Below are 21346 nucleotides of genomic sequence, written 5' to 3'. Positions count from 1 at the left end.
TCCCTCCAATCATCCGGTACTACTTCAGTGGAGAGTTAGGACGCAAAGATCATCGCCAACGGCACAGCAATCTCCTCCCTCGCTTCCCACAGTAACCTTGGGTATATCCCATCAGGCCCAGGGAACTTATCTATCCTGATGCTTTTCAAAATTTCCAGCGCATCCTCCTTCTTAATATCAACCTGTTCGAGTCTATTAACCTGGTTCACACTGTTCTCATGGGCAACAAGGTCCCTCTCTCTAGTGAATACTGAAGCAAAGTATTCATTTAGGGCCTCCCCCATCTCCTCAGACTGGCAGGAATGCTTGCCTTCATTGGACGGGGCACGAGTATAAAAACTGGCAAGTCATGCTCCAGTTGTAAAGAACCTTGGTATGGTAAGGCCGCACTTGGAATACTGCACACAATTCTGGTCGCCACACTACCAGAAGGATGTGGAGGCTTTGAAAAGGATGCAGCAGAATGAGAGGACACAGATTTAAAAGTATTTGCAAACGAAGCAAATACTTTCCCACCCAGCGGACGTTGCGCTACCTGGAAGTGGAAGCTGGAGCGTTCAATTAGGGCATTCAAGAAGGTATTAGATGATTATTTGAATAGAAACAATATGTAGGGGAAGGCACTAAATCATAATGCTCGTTTGGAGTCGGTGCTGACACTCTCCCGACAGACCCTGCTCCCCCTCCTGTCCCCACCCTCATGTCCTGTGCCCCTCCTGTCCTGACCTACTTCTCAAACCCCCCCCCCCCCCGCCGTCCCTACCCCCACCCTCCCGTCGTACCTTCTCCCCGCACACCCCTCCTACCTGGTCCTCCTGTCTTACCACTCTTCCCCATACTCCCCCCATCCCATCACCATCCATCCTACTTCCAACCCTGTCCTCCCACCCTACCCCCCTCCCGTCCTCCCCCTCCCGTTATTACCCCCTTTCTGCCCATGTTTATACATCCCCGCCCCCACTCCTTAACCCCTCCCAGCCCCTGCCCTATTCCCTCTCTACCTCACCATCCTGCCCCCATCCTACCCCCCCTGAGCCCCCACCTTACCCTCCTCCCCACCCTCCCATCCTACCCTCCTCCCAGCCCTCCCATCCTACCCTCCTCCCAGCCCTCCCATCCTACCCTCCTCCCAGCCCTCCCATCCTACCCTCCTCCCAGCCCTCCCATCCTACCCTCCTCCCAGCCCTCCCATCCTACCCTCCTCCCAGCCCTCCTATCCTACCCTCCTCCCAGCCCTCCCATCCTACCCTCCTCCCAGCCCTCCCATCCTACCCTCCTCCCATCCTACCCTCCTCCCACCCCTCCCATCCTACCCTCCTCCCAGCCCTCCCATCCTACCCTCCTCCCAGCCCTCCCATCCTACCCTCCTCCCAGCCCTCCCATCCTACCCTCCTCCCAGCCCTCCTATCCTACCCTCCTCCCAGCCCTCCCATCCTACCCTCCTCATGGCCCTCCCATCCTAACCTCATCCCAGCCCTCCCATCCTACCCTCCTCCCAGCCCTCCCATCCTACCCACCCTCCCATCCTACCCTCCTCCCAGCCCGGCCATCCTACCCTCCTCCCATCCTCCCCTCCTCCCCGCGCTATGCTGCTCCCCCCTCTCCCGGCCTATCCCAAATCTCGCCCACCTGTCCTACCCTATCCTCTTCGCCCTCGCGTTCTTCCCCCTTTCCGCTCCCCCCCCCATTTCATCCCCAGCACTGTCCTCCAATGCTACTCCCTCGCCGCACCAGGCCTACCCGTCTTCCCATCCTACCCCTTCTCCACCTCCTCCCTTTGACCCCCTCTCGTCCTACCCTTTTTCCACACACCCCCAACTCCTACCCCCTTCTACGTCCACCCTCCTGGCATACCCTCTCCCCACCCATCTTCCCCTGCTCCCCCCACACTCCATCCGAGCCCCTACCCCACACCTCCGTCCTGCCTCCTCCATGCCCTCCCGTCCTACCACACACACCCCCATCATACCCACCTCCCCCCATCCTACCCACCTCCGGTCTTACCCCCTCCCCTATCTTACGTCCCTCCTCGCCCTCCTGTCCTAAACCCCGACATCTCTCACCCATCCATCCGAGGGTCCCTCCTCACTCGTCCTAGTCACACCCCCTCCCCCACTACCCCCTTCCCCCCACCCACCACCCCCCTTCCCACACCCCCACTTCCCACCCCCCTTCCACTTCCTCCACCCTCCCTCCTCACCCACCACCCCCCTTCCCCCCTCCTTACCCTCACCCTCCCTCCCCACCCACCACCCCCCTTCCCCTCAGCCTCCCTCTCTCCCCACCACCCCCTTCCCCCCACCCCCCTCCCTCCCCACCACCAACCCCCACCCCACTCCCTCCCCACCCACCACCCCCATTTCACCCCACCACCCCCCCCATTTCACCCTACCCCCCATTTCACCCCAACCCCCATTTCACCCCAACCCCCATTGCCCTCACTCACCTCAGCAGGTTGATCAGCTCCGAGCTGCAGTCCACGATCACGTACAGATTCTCTGAATCGAGGGTGGGTTCCGCGGCTGGAGGCACGGCATCCGACATCTCCGCTCAGCGGGAGCCCGGCTGAGCGAGTGAGAGCCCCGGGTGGACAGGGAGCTGACTGACTTCTCTCCAGGTGATAACACCCACCGCCTCTACAATTGGGCTACGCCGGCAGGAAAGTGGGGAACCACCCCCGTGGATCACCTCTGCACCCCAGAATCGACTTCCTAAACCCCAGATCAAATCCCAAATCCCGTGACCCACTCAGAAACCTTGGTGTGCAATCCCAAAACCAGGGGTTGACTCCTTAAAACCTCAGGATCATCTCGCCAAATCCTTGATTGTCTCCCCAAATCCCAGGATCAAATCCCAAATCTAAGGACCCACTTCCAAGCCAGGGATTGACTCTGAACCCTGGGAACCGTCCCCAAAACCCCGGAATCAAAGATAAATGTATTGATCTATCTCAACCTAACTGTGACCCCAGGGATCCACTCCCAAACCCCAGGGTCTACCCTCAACCCCAGGATCGACCCTCAACCCCAGGAAATACCCTCAACCCCAGGATCCACCCTCAACCCCAGGATCCACCCTCAACCCCAGGATCCACCCTCAACCCCAGGATCTACCCTCAACCCCAGGATCCACCCTCAACCCCAGGATCCACCCTCAACCCCAGGATCCACCCTCAACCCCAGGATCTACCCTCAACCCCAGGATCTACTCTGAACCCAGGGACCCACTCTCCAAACACTGGAATCTATTCTCAACCCAGGGATCCACTCTAAACCCCCCCGGGACAGGCTATAAAAATACAGAATCTGCTCTAAACCGAGGGATCCACTCCCCAACCCCCGGAGACGATCTACTCGAACCCTGGGATCCAGTTCCAGACCCCCGAAGTCGACTCTAAAGCCCGGGCTCTACTCCCATCGGAATCGAGTCTAGAAAGCGCCCCGATCGAGGCCGGAGTGGAATGAAGATAAATAGGGATTGGTCAGCATCCGGGAAATTCCCCAGCGGAAGGAGCGGGAGAACCAATCAGAGCCGGTGATCTGTGATTGACAGCAGCTCTCGACCAATCAGAGCCGGGACCTGTGGTTCACAGCAGCAGTTGACCAATCACAGCCGGGATTCTCGAATTGGCAACACCGGACCAATCAGAGCAGGAAATATGCGATCATGAATGGCTCCCGACCAATCAGAGTGGGGAATTTGTGATTGGCTGCAGCTTCCGACCAATCAGAGTGGGAATCTCTGATTGGTAGCGTTCCCCACCACAGAATCATATAATTATGGAAGGTACAGTGCAGAAGGAGGCCATTCGGCCCATCGAGTCTGCACCAACCCGCACTAAACCCTCACTTGCACCCTATCCCCGCAACTCAATAACCCCTCCTAACCTTTTTGGACACTAAGGGCAATTTATCACGGCCAATCCACCTAACCTGCATGTCGTTGGGCTGTGGGAGGAAACCGGAGCACCCGGAGAAAGCCCACGCACACACGGGGAGAACGTGCTGACTCCACACAGACAGTGACCCAGCGGGGAATCAAACCTGGGACCCTGGCGCTGTGAAGAAACTGTGCTAACCACTGTGCTACCGTGCTGCCCAACCAGAATGCTGTGATTGTCAGCGGCTTCTTGCCAATCAAGGCAGACGAAATGTTATTGGCAGTTGCTCCCAGCCAACCATAGCTGTAGATCTGTAATTGGCAGCGAATTCTGGCCAATCAGCGTCAAGAGGATCCCCCAATCGGATCCGAGATTTCTGGTTAGGGACAAGGCTCCCTGACCCACAGAAGGAGGACATTTGGCCCATTGTCTCTGCACTAGTTCTCCTCATTACCTCCGTGTCCTTCCCTCACCTTTTCCCTTATCACGGCACATTTTTTCTATTCAATTAATCAGCTAATTCCCTCTCAAATGTCTCAATTGAATCTGCCTCCACCATTTGATTCTCACATCAAATTTGCCTCTTTTGCAAATCATTTACAATCTGTGCCCTCTTGTTTCTCAATCATTTGACGAGCAGGGACAGTTTCTCCCTGTCTACTCTGTCCAGACCCCTCATGATTTTGAACATCTCTATCAACTCTCCACTCAACTTTCTTCTCTCCAAGGGGAGAACAGTCCCGATCTCTTCAATCTATCCTGAATCTTTCTCATCCCTCGAAGCATTCTTGTGAACCTCTTCTGCACTCGCTCCAATGTGTTCACATCCTTCCTGTGAACAATATTCCAGCTGAGGTCTAACTAGTGACTGCAAGTTTAGGATAACCTCTTTGCTCTTGTAATTTACTCCCCTGCAGACATTCTGGATTCTCCCTCCATGTACCCGAACAGGCGCTTAAGTGTGGCGACTGGGGGCTTTTCACAGTAACTTATTTACAGCTTTTCTTGTGATAGTAATAAAGATTATTATTATAATATAGCCCAGAACTAAATGCTTTATTTACTGCTCACTCCATTCACAGCAGCACATTGGATCAGTGGTAGGACCGCACCTTGGTACGGTAGCAGGCAGCACAGGGGGCACAGTGGTAAGATGGCACGGTGGTACAGTAGCAGGGTGGCACAGTGGTACAGTGGTTAGCATGGCTGCCTCACAGCTCCAGGGACCCATGTTAATTCCGGCCTCAGGTGACTGTATGTCTGGAGCTTGCACTTTCTCCCCGTGTCTGCGTGGGTTTCATCCGGGTGTTCAGGTTTCCTCCCACAGTTCAAAGATGTGCGGGTTCGGTGGATTGGTCATGCTAAATTGACCGTTAGTGTCCAATAGGTTAGGCAGGGTTACTGGGTAATAGGGACAGGGTGGAGGCATGAGCTTAAGTAGAGTGCTCTTTCCTAGGGCTGGTGCAGACTCGATGGGCTGAATAACCTCCTTCTACACTGTAAATTCTATATGTCCTGTCACTTTCAATGATCTATGACCATATACATCTAGGTCCCTCTACTCCTACGCCTGCTAAGAATTATTGACTATGCTTCATGCATTCCAGAAGACCATAAGACATTAGGTCATTTGGCCCATCGAGTCTGCTAGCCATTCAATCATGGCTGGTATGCTCCTCATCCCCATTCTCCTGCCTTCTCCCATAACCCCTGATCCCCTTATTAATCAAGAACCTATCTATCTGTGTCTTTAAGACACTCAGTGATTTGGCCTCCACAGCCTTCTGCGGCAAAGAGTTCCACAGATTCACCACACTCTGACTGAATAAATCCCTCCTCAACTCTGTTTTAAAGGATCGTCCCTTTAGTCTGAGACAATGCCCTTGGGTTCTAGTTTCTCCGACCAGAGCCTTATACAGCCTCAACACTCCTGCTCCTGTATGCCCTCTCTTGTTTAGCTGGTTTAGCTCACCAGGCTAAATCACTGGCTTTTAAAGCAGACCAAGCAGGCCAGCAGCACTAGGGGCTTTCCACAGTAACTTCATTGAATCCTACTCGTGACAATAAGCGATTTTCATTTCATTTTCATTTCATTTCTTGCATGCCCTCTCAACATGAATGCATTTGCCTTCCTAACTGCCAACTGAACCTGTATGTTCACCTTAAGAGAAGCCTGAAATAGGACTCCTAAGACCCTTTATGCTTCTGATTTCTGAGGCCTTTTTCCATTCAGAAAATAGTCTTTGCCTCTATTCTTCCTACCAAAGTGCACATCCTCACACTTCTTTACATTGCATTCCATCTGCCACTTCTTTGACTACTCTCCTAGTCTGTCCAAGTCCTTCAGCAGTCTCTCTGCTTCCTCTGCACAAACTATCCCTCTACACATCTTTGTATCATCTGCAAACTTAGCAACAATGCCCTCAGTTCCTTCTTCCAGATCATTCATGTATATCGTGAATGGCTGTGGTCCCAACGCGGAGCACTACTAGTCACCGGCTGCCATCCTGAAAAGGATCCTTTTATCCCCACTCTCTCTTTTCTGCCAGTCAGCCAATCCTCTATCCATGCCAGTACCTTTATGGGCAGCACGGTAGCACAAGAGGATAGCACTGTGGCTTCACACCGCCAGGGTCCCAGGTTGGATCCCCCGCTGGGTCACAGTCTGTGCGGGGTCTGTACGCTCTCCTCCTTGTGATGAATTTCTGTTGTGCCTCCCGAATAATCCCCCCAAACCTCCTGCCATTGCTGTTCCACTGTCTTCCCAACCTCTCCTCGCCCAAGCCTCTATCCCTCCCCAATCCTAGCTCCAAATTCTCTCCCCCATCCTAGCCCCCAAGCCCTTCCCATCCTCTCCCCATCTTAGCTCCCATCCTCCCGCCACCCTAGCCTCCATCTCCTTCCCATCCTCTCTCATCCTCCCCCATCTTCCCTCAGCTCCACCCCATCCACTCCCTATCGTAGCCTCCATCGCCTCCCCCAATCTCTCACTGATCCCCTCCCCCATCCTGTCCTTATCTTAACCCCCATCCCCTCCAAATCCTCTCCCCGTCCTAGTCCCCATCCTCCCTCTATGCTGTCCCCATCTTAGCTCCCAACCCCTCCAAATCCACTCCCACATCCTCTCCCTTTCCCCTCCACATCCGAGCCTCCACCCTCCCCCTCACCCCCATCACTTCCCCATCCTGGTCACTGTCATCTTCCCAACCCCTCCCATCCTAACAGCAAACAGGATTATTATTTAAATGATAAAATATTAAAACATGCTGCTGTGCAGACAGACCTGGGTGTGCTAGTGCATGAGTCACAGAAAGTTGGTTTACAGGTGCAACAGGTGATTAAGAAGGCAAATGAAGTTTTGTCCTTCATTGCTTGAGGGATGGATTTTAAGATTAGGGAGGTTATGCTGCAATTGGATAAGGTGTTAGTGAGGCCACACCTGAGAAAGGATGTACTGGCGCTGGAGGGTGTGCAGGGGAGGTTCACTAGGTTAATCCCAGAGCTGAAGGGTTTGGATTACGAGGAGAGGTTGAGCAGACTGGGACTGTACTCGTTGGAATTTAGAAGGATGCAGGGGGTTCTTATAGAAACATATAAAATTATGATGGGGATAGGATAGATGCGGGCAGGTTGTTTCCACTGGCGGGTGACAGCAGAACTAGGGGGCAGAGCCTCAAAATAAGGGGGAGTATATTTAGGACTGAGTTTAGGAGGAACTTCTTCACCCAAAGGGTTGTGAATCTATGGAATTCCTTGCCCAGTGAAGCAGTTGAGGCTCCTTCATTAAATGTTTTTCAGATAGATAGATAGTTTTTGGAAGTATAAAGGGATTAAGGGTTATGGTGTTCGGGCCGGAAAGTGGAGCTGAGTCCACAAAAGATCAGCTATGATCTCATTGAATGGCGGAGCAGGTTCGAGGGGCCAGATGGCCTACTCCTGCTCCTAGTTCTTATGAGGTCTCTGCAGCAACGGTCTGGGAAGCTTTGAAGGCAGTGGTCAGAGGGGAATTAATCTCGATACGGGCCCACAGAGAAAACGTGGAACAAGCTGAGAGGGGCAGGCTCGTTGGGGAGATACTCCAGGTGGACAGGAGATACTCGGAAGCCCTGGATGCGGGGCTACTGAAGGAGCTGCGGAGGTTACAGGTGGAACAGCTGAGGAAGGCAAGGGGGCGATCTAGGAGTATGGGGAAAAGGCAAGCAGAATGTTAGCGCACCAGCTCAGAAAAAGGGAGACGGCCAGGGAGATAGTGAGAGTAGAGGTGGGATCACGGTCCTGGACCCAGCGGGGGTGAAGGACTTTTACAGCAAATTATATGAGTTGGAACCCCCGGCTGGGCTGGAGGGGATGAGGCAGTTCTTGGGTCAGTTGAGGTTCCCGAGGGTGGATGAGGGTCTGGTGGAAGGGCTGGGAGCTCCAACTGAAATTGAAGAAATAATTGTGGGGTTGGAGGGCATGCAATCTGGCAGGGCCCTGGGGCCGCGCGGCTACCCAGTGGAATTCTATTACAAGTTTTCGGAGATATTGAGCCCACTGCTGGTGAGGGCATTTAATGAAGCAAGAGAGAAGGAAGTCCACCCCCCCCCCCCCCCCCCCGAACAAAGTCGCAGGCCTCAATTTCATTGATCATGAAACGGGAGAAGGATCCGGATTACTTCTCTCAAAGGGTCATTAACCAGTGTGTCGGGTCACTGATTTAAGGAGGAGATGGACAGATTTTTAATTAGTAATGGGTTCAAGGGTTATGGAGAACAGGCAGGAAAGTGGAGTTGAGGCCGAGAGGTCAGCCATGATGGTATTGAATGGCGGAGTAGGCTCGAGCGGCTGAATTGCCTGCTCCTGCTCTTTGTTCTGAGGCATTGCTGTGTGGAGTTACATGCAGGCCAGAGCGGGTAACGACAGCAGATTTCCACCCCGAAACATCATCAGTGAATCAGATGGATTAATACGACAATAGACAATGGCTTCTTGGTCATCATTAGGCTTTTAATTCCAGATTTATTATTGAACATAAAGTCCGCCGTCTGCTATAGTGAGGTTCGAAACTGGGTCCCCAATCCATTACCCTGGCCCTCTGGGTGGCACTATTGCATCACAGCATCGGAGACCCAGGTTCAATTCCGGCCTGGAGTGACTGTCTGGCATTTGCACATTCTTCCCGTGTCTGTCTATGTTTCCTCCGGGTGCTCCAGTTTCTTCCCACGTTCTAAAGTTGTGCAGGTTAGGTGGATTGGCCATGTTACATTGTCCTTTCGTATCTAAAGTTGTGTCGGTTAGGTTAGGTTAAGGGGTTATAGGGTTAGGGTTGGTAAGTGGGCTCGGGTGGAGTGTTCTTTCAGAGGGTCCGTGCAAACTCGATGGGCCGAATGGCCTTCTGCACTGTAGGGATTCTATGACTGTTTTCTATGCATGTGTGGCAATGGTACACAAGGCTTTAAGTGCCTTGGTACAAGATATGCAAATACTGAAGGAGGTCACATGCACAGTCGTATGTTGGTGTTGTCTGTACATTGGCAGGAGACACCATGTTCATTACTTGAAGCTTAAATATTGCAAATGAGTTGCTCAGAAGAATGTGTCTGAATAAAAAAATCCTTTACTGAACTGTACATACTATTATACTTACAATTGACGGAATGATTGTTTAATATAATGCCTATATATATAAAATATATATATCACACATACGGATACAGAGCAAGAGACAAGCGCTGCCTGGGATAAGATTGACAGAGACTCACAGAGATTGCCTGCAAACCTTAAACACTTCCTGATTGAACAGAAATAAACAACGTAAATATTAAGAGTCTCAATCATTCGACAGATACAAGAAACACTAAATGCTTTGAATAAGTCATTTTGTGGAGACGGATATTAATTCCTCGCTTTACTACCATTCGACAGGAAGGAGTTAGGTACAGAGTACACTGTCCTCATCAAACACTCCCAGGATAGGTACAGCACGGGGTTAGATACAGAGTAAATCGCCCTCCACGCTGTCTCCATCAAACACTCCCAGGACAGGGACAGCACGGGGTTAGATACAGAGTAAAGCTCCCTCTACACTGTCCCCATCAAACACTCCCAGGACAGGTACAGTACGGGGGTTAGATACAGAGTAAAGCTCCCTCTACACTGTCCCCATCAAACACTCCCAGGACAGGTACAGTACGGGGTTAGATACAGAGTAAAGCTCCGTCTACACCTGGTTCTTTGCGCCATGGGCTGTGTCTGACACACGCAGTGCTTCACTTCTGTTGTGTTTTACCGGTGTCTGGACGGGAACCCTTCACTGTGGATGCGACCAGCCAGATTCACTGCATTGAAGATTCCCCATCAAACACTCCCTGGATAGGTTCAGCACAGGGTGGGATAGAGTAACGCTTCCTCCACACTCCAGTAAATACTCCCAGTACAGGTAGAGCACGGGGTTAGATACAGAGTAAAGCTCCCCCTACCCTGTTTCCATCAACACTCTCAGGACAGGTACAGCACGGGGTTAGATACAGAGTAAAGCTCCCTCTGCACTGTCCCCATTAAACACTCGCAGGGCAGGTAAAGTACGGGGTTAGATACAGAATATAGACTGAGGGCAGCCAAGGTTAGATACATCAGCCATGCATGCTGATCCTAGAACGAAGATGCAGGATCCTGATAGAGACAAATACAGATACTGGTGACTGGAGATGGATCCAGTGAATCCACATTGACCCTTTCCTCCTCCTTGGAACCACGTGTGTATGAATGAATGAAGTGAATGTGAGGAACAGGGAATGTGAAGAACACTGGATCATTTGCAGTGGGCCCATGATGAAGCAGTATAACGATACGCAGATCTCTTCCCTTTTCCCTCTCTGCACCTTCTCCTGTTTAGGATCCAGCCTCTTGCTCCTGACCCAGAGCCTCCAACAGGATGCCCATCGGTGTCCTCTTCAATCCAATGCTCTCAATCTTGTTCTCAATCTTGTTCTTGAGGTTCCGTAAGCGCAGAGACGCATGGATTATAATCACTGGATAAGGAATGAAATGGGGCAGTATTGAGGAGAGCCCAGATATGGATAGTGCAGAAATACAGAGACCCACAGGCAGAGCAACACCCAGCCACACACCCAGACAGACAGATGCAAAGAGCCACACCCAGACAGAGACATGCACTCGCACACACACACACACACACACACACACAACAGACAAGCAATAACACACAGGCAGGCACACACAGGTTGACATGCACAGGCGTAGACACACATAAACACAGGCAGTCTCACACACGGGCAGACACACACAGGCAGTCACACACACACAAACATACACGGGCAGACACGCACACACACACACTCACAGGCAGTCACACACACAAACATACACGGGCAGACACGCACACACACACACAGGCAGTCACACACACACAAACACACACGGGCAGACACGCACACACACAGGCAGTCACACACACAAACATACATGGGCAGACACGCACACACACACACTCACAGGCAGTCACGCACACAAACACACACTCACAGGCAGTCACACACACAAACATACACGAGCAGACACGCACACACAAAGGCAGTCACACACACACAAACATACATGGGCAGACACGCACACACTCACAGGCAGTCACACACACAAACATACACGGGCAGACACGCACACACACAGGCAGTCACACACACACACACTCACAGGCAGACATGCACACACACACACTCACAGGCAGACACACAGACACAGGCAGACACACAGACACAGAGGCAGACACATTCACTGACACACACACACACAGACAGACAGGGAATGACACCCAGGGAAACATGGAGAGAAACATGGTGAGAGACAACGGAGAAAAGTACCGCGGGGAAGAGGGAGGGAGGAACAAGGAGGTGAGATGGAAAAGCTGAGACGATGGGGGAGAGGACAGAGCAGAAGAAGAGGAGAGGAACGGGGAGAGGGAAGGGAAAGAAAGGAATGGGAAGAAGAAATGGGAGAGAGTGACAGGAAGGAATGGGGAGGGGAGAGAGAGAGGCAAGGTCAGGAGAGAGAGGGAGAGGAATAAGGGGGAGCGAGGGAGTGGGATGAATGGAGAGAGAGGAATGGGGAGGGAAAGAGAGAGAGAAATGGGGCGAGGAAAAGAGGAAAGGGGAGCGAGACGTAGAAATGAAGAGAGAGGTAGAAATGAAGAGAGAGGTAGGAATAGAGTAAGAGTGAGCAATAGATAGAGGAATGGAGAAAAGCAATAGATAGAGGAATGGAGAAAGAGAGAGAGAGAGAGAGAGAGTAATGGGGAGAGACTAGACAGCACAGATGCAGGAAGGAAGTTCTCAATGGTGGGGGTGTACAGAAACAGAGGTTACAGATTGAGGATACAGGGTAGACCACTTAGGATTGAGATGAGGAGAAATGTCTTCACTCAGAGAGTGGCCGACCAGTGGAATTCATTATCACAGAAAGTAATTGAGGGCAAAACACTGTATGTTTTCAAGAAGCAGTTAGATATATCACTTGGGGCGAAGGAATCAAAGGATATGGGCAGAAGGAGGGAACAGGTTACTCAGTTGGATGATCAGCCATGAATGGCGAAGCAGGCTCGAAAGGCCAAATGGCCTCCTCCTGCTTCTTTTGATGTTTCTATGAACACCATTAGATGGTGGACTTCCCCAAGCAGGGAGACAGGATCCTCAATGTGAGGAATTGCCAAATGAGGGGTGGGAGGAGGGACAGAATATCTGAGATGGACTGAAAGAGACTCGACAGCAGGGCAGAGAGAGTAATGTGACACGAGGTGAGGGTGAAGGGAGAGAGAGGGAGATAGTGAGGGAAGGGTAGGGAGAGAGTGAGAGGATAAAAACAGAAAGATATGAAGACATACTGGCGGCGCTGAGCAAGCTGGCTGGAGAAGGATGGAGTGCAAGTTGGGGAGGGATTCCAGGAAAGTCTTCAAATTGGCAGCAAGGTGGACACTTACAAAGCACGGGAAAGGTGATCCCAAAGAGGAAGACAGCAACGCCCCCAACCAGAGAAAGCAGGCAGTAGCTGGCTGCCAGTACAACCACGAGACAGGGAGTTGGGTGGTTCCTGCGCAGCCTTCGGATCACCGCCTTGTTTTCTGCCGACCACACGAAACCCAGGAAGAGGAGAGTGACCACTGTCCCTCCCACAAGGGTCTTCAGTGGTTCAATGTACCTGTAACGGGAGAGAAGGGAATCAGGCGGACCTGCACATCTCACACGACCACCCCCGAGAGTCCTTACTCGCTGTTTGGAAAAGTCATTCGCAAGAGGGCAATGGGATCCCAAAATTCACTCTGCGCAGCCACCTGGTGGCTGTGACCCGCAGCTACACTGTGACTGTTGACACAGGAAACACTAATGGGGAGGATTCACACAGAAAATTACAATACTCAACAGAAAATGGGACAAGCATGCTGTGCAAAGATGCAAGGGGTGCATTGCCTCCTAGTGGTGCGATTTTCGATGCGATGGGAAATGCCTACTCTCTGGCTACTGGCACAGAGCAATGGAGTTCACAAGTCTCCCCGCAATGATACAGCCCTGTACGTATGGGGCCTGTGGATATGTTGTGACATTAAAGACTATATATAGGATTAAGGACACATAAGTCATTCGGCCGATCTAGCCTGTTCTGCAATTTGACCAGATCAGGGCTAATTGTGGCCTTGACTCCACTTTCCTCTCTCTGCGTGTGGCGACCAGAACTGAACACTATACTCCAAGTGTGGCCTAATTAAGGTTCTATACAGCTGCAACATGACTTGCCAATTTTTATACTCAATGCCCCGGCCAATCTCCCAAGCATCGGTGCACCGATGCATCTGTGCAGTGACTGACACCCTGTATGACATCACGGACCGGTGCATCCAGTTCCCTGTGGACCGTGCCCACCAGGATTCCCGGGCAGCGGGATTCGCTACTGTGGCCAGGATACCCATGGTCCAGGGGACGATCAACACCCCGTTGACGTACACCCTGTACGTCGCCAAGCGGCCACCAGCGGAGTTGAGGAACAGGAAGGGTACCCACTTCACGAACATTCAGGTGGTCTGTGACCACCTGATGAAGATCCTGCACGTTTGCACCCGGTACCTGGGCAGTGTACATGACGTGTTTATCCTGGCACAATTGTTCTTTCCCGTCAGGTTTGAGGGACGTCCCCCTCCCGACTGAGGGGGCTGGTTGCTGGGCGACAAGGATTACCCGTAACGGTCGTGGCTTATGACGCCTATACGGTGGCCACAAACCAACGCGGAGTCCCACTACAATGAGGCCAATGCAGCAACCAGGGGTGCGGTGGAGAGGTGCATTGGGCTGCTGAAGATGCGCTTCAGGTGCCTGGACTGCTCTGGAGGGGCCCTCCAGTACCAGTCGGAGAGGGTCGGCCGCATCGTCGTGGTCTGCTGCGTCCGTCGCATTATAGCCCAGCAGATGGGCGATGTGCTGGAGGAGGAGGCAGAGGGCGAGCCCGAGGAAGGGGCCGCCTCTCCAGATGGGGAGCATGGGGGCAATCAACGTGATATGAGGGCTGGACGCGAGGCTGCACGTCGCCACCGGCTGGCCAGCGGGCACGCGAGGCGTTGATCAACAATTAGAGGCATAGGGGGCTCGCTGAGCAGAGGCACTGGCACCATTATACCACACCACTCACCACCCCGCACCCTCAACTCCCACACTACCCACCACCCTCAGCTCCCACACGACCATATGCATTCCATCGGCCCTTGACCACAGTGGCACTCAGTCCCCCAACCGACCCCGCAGGCATAGGACAGAGCACAGAGGCAGCTTGCATTGGTGTAACAGTGAGTTTAATTAGAAGGGTTACATACACGTGCCCTGCACCCGTGCCAATTTACTAAGTTTCTAACTTCCTGGCCTTACGCCCTACCACTACGTCTCTGTGCAGAAGGTACAGTAGGAGTGGAGGCGGTCTGCTGGGACTCCTGCCTGCGACCTGGCTCCCTGTTGGTGCTCCTTCCCTGGGGTGGCCCAGCTTGGACGGGCCAGGCTGCTCTGCAGGCGTGCTGGATGGCGTGGTGCCACCCTGGTCAGCCCGCTACCCACCAGATGCACCAGGGATGGAACGGGGGGAGTCCGAGGTGCCACGGTGTTCCGGGCCCTCCCTTGCAGGAGACACTGGAACCTCCTCCTCCCTCGGGGTGCCCGATGGCCCCTGGGCCTCTGTGTGGGACGGGGTTGCGAGCGGAGACAAGCCCCGAGGCACCTGGCGCTGACAGTTATTGAGGCCCGCTTTGGTATCGACCAGGGTCCTAACGTCAGCTGCGACAGAGTCCAGGGAGTGGGTTTACTGTAGGACACTGTTTAAATAGACTTGGTTTACTGTATATTACTGTGTAAATAGACTGTTTACTGGAGGTCACTGTTTAAATACACTGTTTACTGTAGGACACAGTTTAAATAGGCCCTTTTTACTGTAGGACCTAGTTTAAATAGATTCTGTTTACTGTCGGACACTGTTTAAATAGATTCTGTTTACTGTCGGACACAGTTTAAATAGATTCTGTTTACTGTAGGGCACTGTTTAAATAGACCCTGTTTACAGTAGGGCACTGTTTAAACAGACTGTTTTGTGTAAGGCAATGTTTAAATAGACTCTTTACAGTACGGCACTGTTTAAATAGACTGTTTACTCTATGGCCCTGTTTAAACAGGCTCTCTTTACTCTATGGCCGTTTAAACAGGCTCTCTTTACTCTAGGGCCCTGTTTAAACAGACTCTCTTTAGGGCCCTGTTTAAACAGACTCTCTTTACTCTAGGGCCGTGTTTAAACAGACTCTCTTTACTCTATGGCCCTGTTTAAACAGACTCTCTTTACTGTCGGGCCCTGTTTAAACAGACACTCTTTAGGGCCCTGTTTAAACAGGCTCTCTTTACTCTAGGGCCCTGTTTAAACAGACACTCTTTACTGTCGGCCCTGTTTAAACAGACTCTCTTTACTGTTGGGTCCTGTTTAAACAGACTCTCTTTACTCTATGGCCCTGTTTAAACAGGCTCTCTTTACTCTATGGCCCTGTTTAAACAGACTCTCTTTACTGTCGGACCCTGTTTAAACAGACTCTCTTTACTGTTGGGCCCTGTTTAAACAGGCTCTCTTTACTCTAGGGCCCTGTTTAAACGGACTCACTTTACTCTAGGGCCCTGTTTAAACAGACTCTCTTTACTCTAGGGCCCTGTTTAAACAGACTCTCTTTACTCTAGGGCCCTGTTTAAACAGGCTCTCTTTACTCTAGGGCCCTGTTTAAACATGCTCTCTTTCCTCTAGGGCCCTGTTTAAACATGCTCTCTTTACTGTTGGGCCCGTTTAAACAGGCTTTCTTTACTCTAGGGCCCTGTTTAAACAGGCTCTCTTTACTCTAGGGCCCTGTTTAAACACTCTTTACTCTAGGGCCCTGTTTAAACAGACTCTCTTTAGGGCCCTGTTTAAACAGACTCTCTTTACTCTAGGGCCCTGTTTAAACAGACTCTCTTTACTCTAGGGCCCTGTTTAAACAGACTCTCTTTACTGTCGGGCCCTGTTTAAACAGACACTCTTTAGGGCCCTGTTTAAACAGGCTCTCTTTACTCTAGGGCCCTGTTTAAACAGACACTCTTTACTGTCGGGCCCTGTTTAAACAGACTCTCTTTACTGTTGGGTCCAGTTTAAACAGACTCTCTTTACTCTATGGCCCTGTTTAAACAGGCTCTCTTTACTCTATGGCCCTGTTTAAACAGACTCTCTTTACTGTCGGACCCTGTTTAAACAGACTCTCTTTACTGTTGGGCCCTGTTTAAACAGGCTCTCTTTACTCTAGGGCCCTGTTTAAACGGACTCACTTTACTCTAGGGCCCTGTTTAAACAGACTCTCTTTACTCTAGGGCCCTGTTTAAACAGGTTCTCTTTACTCTAGAGCCCTGTTTAAACAGGCTCTCTTTACTCTAGGGCCCTGTTTAAACAGGCTCTCTTTACTCTAGGGCCCTGTTAAAACAGGCTCTCTTTACTCTAGGGCCCTGTTTAAACAGACTCTCTTTACTCTAGGGCCCTGTTTAAACAGGCTCTCTTTACTCTAGGGCCCTGTTTAAACATGCTCTCTTTCCTCTAGGGCCCTGTTTAAACATGCTCTCTTTACTGTTGGGCCCTGTTTAAACAGGCTTTCTTTACTCTAGGGCCCTGTTTAAACAGGCTCTCTTTACTCTAGGGCCCTGTTTAAACACTCTTTACTCTAGGGCCCTGTTTAAACAGACTCTCTTTACTCTATGGCCCTGTTTAAACAGACTCTCTTTAGGGCCCTGTTTAAACAGACTCTCTTTAGGGCCCTGTTTAAACAGGCTCTCTTTACTCTAGGGCCCTGTTTAAACAGACTCTCTTTACTCTAGGACCCTGTTTAAACAGGCTCTCTTTACTGTCGGGCCCTGTTTAAACAGACTCTCTTTACTCTAGGGCCCCTGTTTAAACAGACTCTCTTTACTCTAGGACCCTGTTTAAACATACTCTCTTTACTCGAGGGCCCTGTTTAAACAGACTCTCTTTACTGTTGGGCAGTTTACTGTTGGGCACTGTTTAAATAAACTGTTCACATAATCACAGAATTTACAGTGCAGGAGGCCATTTGGCCCATCGAGTCTGCAAAGGCCCTTAAAAAGAGCACCCTACCTAAGCCTGCACCTCCACCTATCCCCACACATCCACCCTGTCCTGTAATCCCACCTTACCGTACCTTTTAACCAATCCACCTACCCCTCCACATCTTGGATGAAACCGGAGCATCCGGACGAAACCCACACAGACATGGGGAGAATGTTCAGACTCCGCACAGACTGTGACCCAAGCTGGGAAAGAAACCTGGGACCCTGCCGCTATGAAGCCATTGTGCTGACCACAATGCCCAACTGTCCGGCACTAGTTAAATAAACTGTTTACTGTAAAGCACTGTTTACTCCAGGGGTGGGGATGAAGTTTTACATAAGAACATAAGATTTAAGAGGAGTAGGCCATCTGGCCCCTCGAGCCTGCTCCGCCATTCAATTAGATCATAGCTGATCTTTTGTGGACTCAGCTCCACTTTCTGACCTGAACACCATTCTTCAAAAGACTATCTATCTTTATCTTAAAAACATTTAATGAAGGAGCCTCTACTGCTTCACTGGGCAACAAATTCCATAGATTCACAACCCTTTGGATGAAGAAGTTCCTCCTAAACTCAGTTCTAAATCTACTTCCCCTTATTTTGAGGGGAAGTTCTGCATTCACCCGCCAGTGGAAACAACCTGCCCTATGGTCTAGTCTGTGGGGCATGAGTCTCTCGCGTCGTGTCTGATCGCTCTCCTTAGGAATCTGAGACTGCAGCTGAGCCAGTAAAATGTTTTTTTTTGTTGGAATCAAGAATGGGATATTATGAGAGCCATTCAGTCCCTCTCTGTCTCTAATCATTGATCATCTCTGGGATTGTGCTCCTTCCTTTCCTCCCCATATGGGGCTCATTCCCTATTCTCCTGCAAACTTCACCCAGCTCCACGAGGCAAAGCCATTGGTGGGTCACAGGATTAAATGACGGCCAAAAGCAAGTACCCCCGCCTTTTTGGGCTTCTCCCCTGCCCTTTAACAGACAGCCTGCACACGTAGCGGGATAAGGATTGATTGACAATGCAGCTGGCCAATAGGCGATCAGATAAAGTGGGCTCTTCAGGCCCATTGGAGGAGCTCCCATTTTCCACCCGCCTGCAGCCTTTGTGACGTATGTGGAAACAGCCCAATCGAGTTCCGGAATCGGCCTGAGTGCAAATGGGCGACAACGAGGCTTCCTTGACAGCGGCACGTGGGCGTAACCACACGAACGCGACCAATCTGATTACATCCCGCCCTGATTGACAGCGGCGGTGCCCAATGAGCGCAGCGGTTAGCACTGACCCGACCAGCAGGAGAATGGCGGCCAGCATTACTAGGTAATTGGTCTGGTAGTACAGCAGGTTGTTGATCACCCGGTTGTTCCACCTCAGCGGATCTTTAAGGTCCGGCAGGCTGAAGCGAGCCGAGCTGCAGACGAAGTCATCGAGGGTTCGCAGCGGCGGAAGCTGCACCTCAGCGTTTGGGGCCATGGCGACCGGGCGATGGTGGAAGGGAAAGGGGACTGCGCATGTGCCGATTGTTCCTTTCGCCACCCGTTACCTCTGCGGCGCGTGCGCGGCCCTGCCAGGCCGCGTCGTGACGTCAGATCAGATTCTGCGCCTCTGACGTCAGCACCAGCCCCAACCAAGGCAAAATTCTGCAGCTCCTGGCCACCTGAGAGAAAAACAGAACATCTCTAACACAGATAGGGAGGGTTGTGGGAGCTTACAGAGATGGGGAGGGATGTTGAGCTGGAGGAGATTACAGAGACAGGGAGAATTGTTGGGCTGGAGGAGGCTCAGAGATAGGGAGAGTTAAAAAGCTGGAGGTTACAGAGATACGGATAGTTGTAGGGTTTGGAGGAGATTACAGAGACAGGGAGGATGTAGGGTCACAGAGACAGGAAGGCATGTAGAAGGTTACAGACATTGGGAGGTTTGTCGGAGCAGGGGAAGTCAGATAGGGACGGTTGTCAGTTCTGGGGGGGGGAGGGTTGTAGGGTCTGGAGCAGATTACAGCTATTGGGAGGGCTTTGGAGCTTCAGGAGGTTAGTGACGATGTTTGTAGAGGTTTGTAGAGGCTGGAGGAGGTTACAGAGAAAGGGAGGGTTGTCAGGCTGGAGGAGGTTACAGAGATATGGAGGGTTGTTGGGCTGGAGGAGGTTTCAGAGATGGAAACGGTTGGGCTGGAGGAGGTTACAGAGATGGGGAGGGTTGTCAGGCTGGAGGAGGTTACAGAGATATGGAGGGTTGTCGGGCTGGAGGAGGTTACAGAGATATGGAGGGTTGTGGGGCTGGAGGACGTTGCAGAGATAGGGATGGTTATAGGGTCTGGAGCAGGTTACAGATGTAGGGAGGGTTTTGGAACTGCAGAAGTTTCGTGATAAGGTTGTCTGTAGGGGTTGGAGCAGGTTACAGAGCAATGGAGAGTTAGAGGGGCTGTATCACAACGATTGGGAAGTTTGTAGGAGTCGGAGGAAGTCACATAGTGGCTATGTGTTCGGGAGGATGTTACAGAGATAGGGAGGGATTTAGGGAGTGAAGGTGTTATAGAGATAGAGAAGGGTGTTGGGGCTGCAGAAGGTAAGCATATTGGGAGGGGTGTACAGGATGGAGGAGGTTGCACAGAGAGAGGGCTATAGGGGACTGAAGTAGGTTACTGAGATTGGAGGGTTGTTGAGCTGGTGGAGGTTACAGAGATAGGGAGGGTTGTTAGGCTGGAGGAGGTTACGGAGATGGGGAGGGTTGTCGGGGCTGGAGGAGGTTACAGAGATAGGGAGGGTTGTAGGGACTGGAGGGGGTTACAGAGATAGGGAGGGTTGTAGGGGATGTAGAAGGTTACGCAGATGGGGACAGTTATGGGGTACTGGATAGATTAGAGAGATAGGGAGGATTATTGGGCTGCACGAGGTAACAGAGATAGTGAGGGTTTGAGCTTGAGGAGTTTCTGGAGATAGAGACATAGAACGCATAGTGCAGAAGGAGGCCATTCGGCCCATCGAGTCTGCACCGATCCATTTAAGACCTCACTTCAACCCTATCCCCTTAACCCAATAACCCTTTATTTGGACATTAAGGGCAATTTAGTGTGGCCAATCCACCTAACCTGCACATCTTTGGACTGTGGGAGGAAACCGGAGTACGCGGAGGAAACCCACGCAGACACAGGGAGAACGTGCAGACTCCGCACAGACAGTGACCCAGCAGGGAATCGAACCTGGGGCCCTGATGCTGTGAAGCCACAGTACTAACTACCAAGCTACCGTGCTGCCCTGGAGAGGGCTGTTGGGCTGGAGGAGGTTACCGAGAAAGGGAGGGTTACTGGGCTGGAGGAAATTCCAGAGATAGTGAGGGGTGTAGGTGCTGGATGAGGTTACAGAGATAGGGAGGGCTGTAGGGGCTGGGTGAGGTTACAGAGACAAAGCGATATTGGGCTGGAAGAGGTTACAGAGATATGCATAGTTGTTGGGCTGAAGGAGGTTACAGAGATAGGGAGGGCTGTAGGGGCTGGGTGAGGTTACAGAGACAAAGGGATATTGGGCTGGAAGAAGTTACAGAGATATGCATAGTTGTTGGGCTGTAGGAGGTTACAGAGACAGGGAGGGTTGTTGGGCTGTAGGAGGTTCCAGAGATAGGGAGGATTGTTGGGTTGAAGGAGGTTAAAGAGATAGGGAGGGGTGTAGGGGCTGGGTGAGGTTACGGAGAGATGGATGTTGGGCTGGAGGAAGTTACAGAGATAGGGAGGGCTGTAGGAAGTTACAGAGATAGGGAGGGGTGTAGGGGCTGGGTGAGGTTACAGAGAGAGAGATGGATGTTGGGCTGGAGGAAGTTACTGAGTTAGGGA

At 51.7% G+C, this 21346-nt stretch overlaps 1 protein-coding gene across 1 annotated transcript; it reads right to left on the bottom strand.

Moving 5' to 3' along the window:
• Positions 1-10422: 10422 nt before the first annotated feature.
• praf2 (PRA1 domain family, member 2) lies at positions 10423-19045 on the bottom strand. Its single transcript, XM_038782028.1, has 3 exons — positions 18806-19045; positions 12852-13069; positions 10423-10890 (listed from the first exon to the last, which is right to left on the bottom strand). The coding sequence occupies exons 1-3, from the start codon at positions 18991-18993 to the stop codon at positions 10751-10753; spliced, it is 546 nt and encodes a 181-aa protein (XP_038637956.1). The 5' UTR covers positions 18994-19045; the 3' UTR covers positions 10423-10750.
• Between the last annotated feature and the right edge of the window lie 2301 nt (positions 19046-21346).

This window comes from Scyliorhinus canicula, chromosome 21 (assembly GCF_902713615.1).
Source record: "Scyliorhinus canicula chromosome 21, sScyCan1.1, whole genome shotgun sequence".
Classification (NCBI taxonomy): domain Eukaryota; kingdom Metazoa; phylum Chordata; class Chondrichthyes; order Carcharhiniformes; family Scyliorhinidae; genus Scyliorhinus; species Scyliorhinus canicula.
This window is presented reverse-complemented; position numbering and strand designations above follow the sequence as displayed.

Excerpts from the sequence above, each read along its gene's own strand:
- praf2 (XM_038782028.1), bottom strand. The coding sequence starts at position 18,993 with ATGGCCCCAAACGCTGAGGTGCAGCTTCCGCCGCTGCGAACCCTCGAT. Across the intron at positions 13,070-18,805 it reads GCCATTCTCCTGCTGGTCGG|GTACATTGAACCACTGAAGA; the intron begins GTCAGTGCTAAC and ends CTCCCGTTACAG. Across the intron at positions 10,891-12,851 it reads GATCACCTTTCCCGTGCTTT|TGATTATAATCCATGCGTCT; the intron begins GTAAGTGTCCAC and ends TTCCTTATCCAG.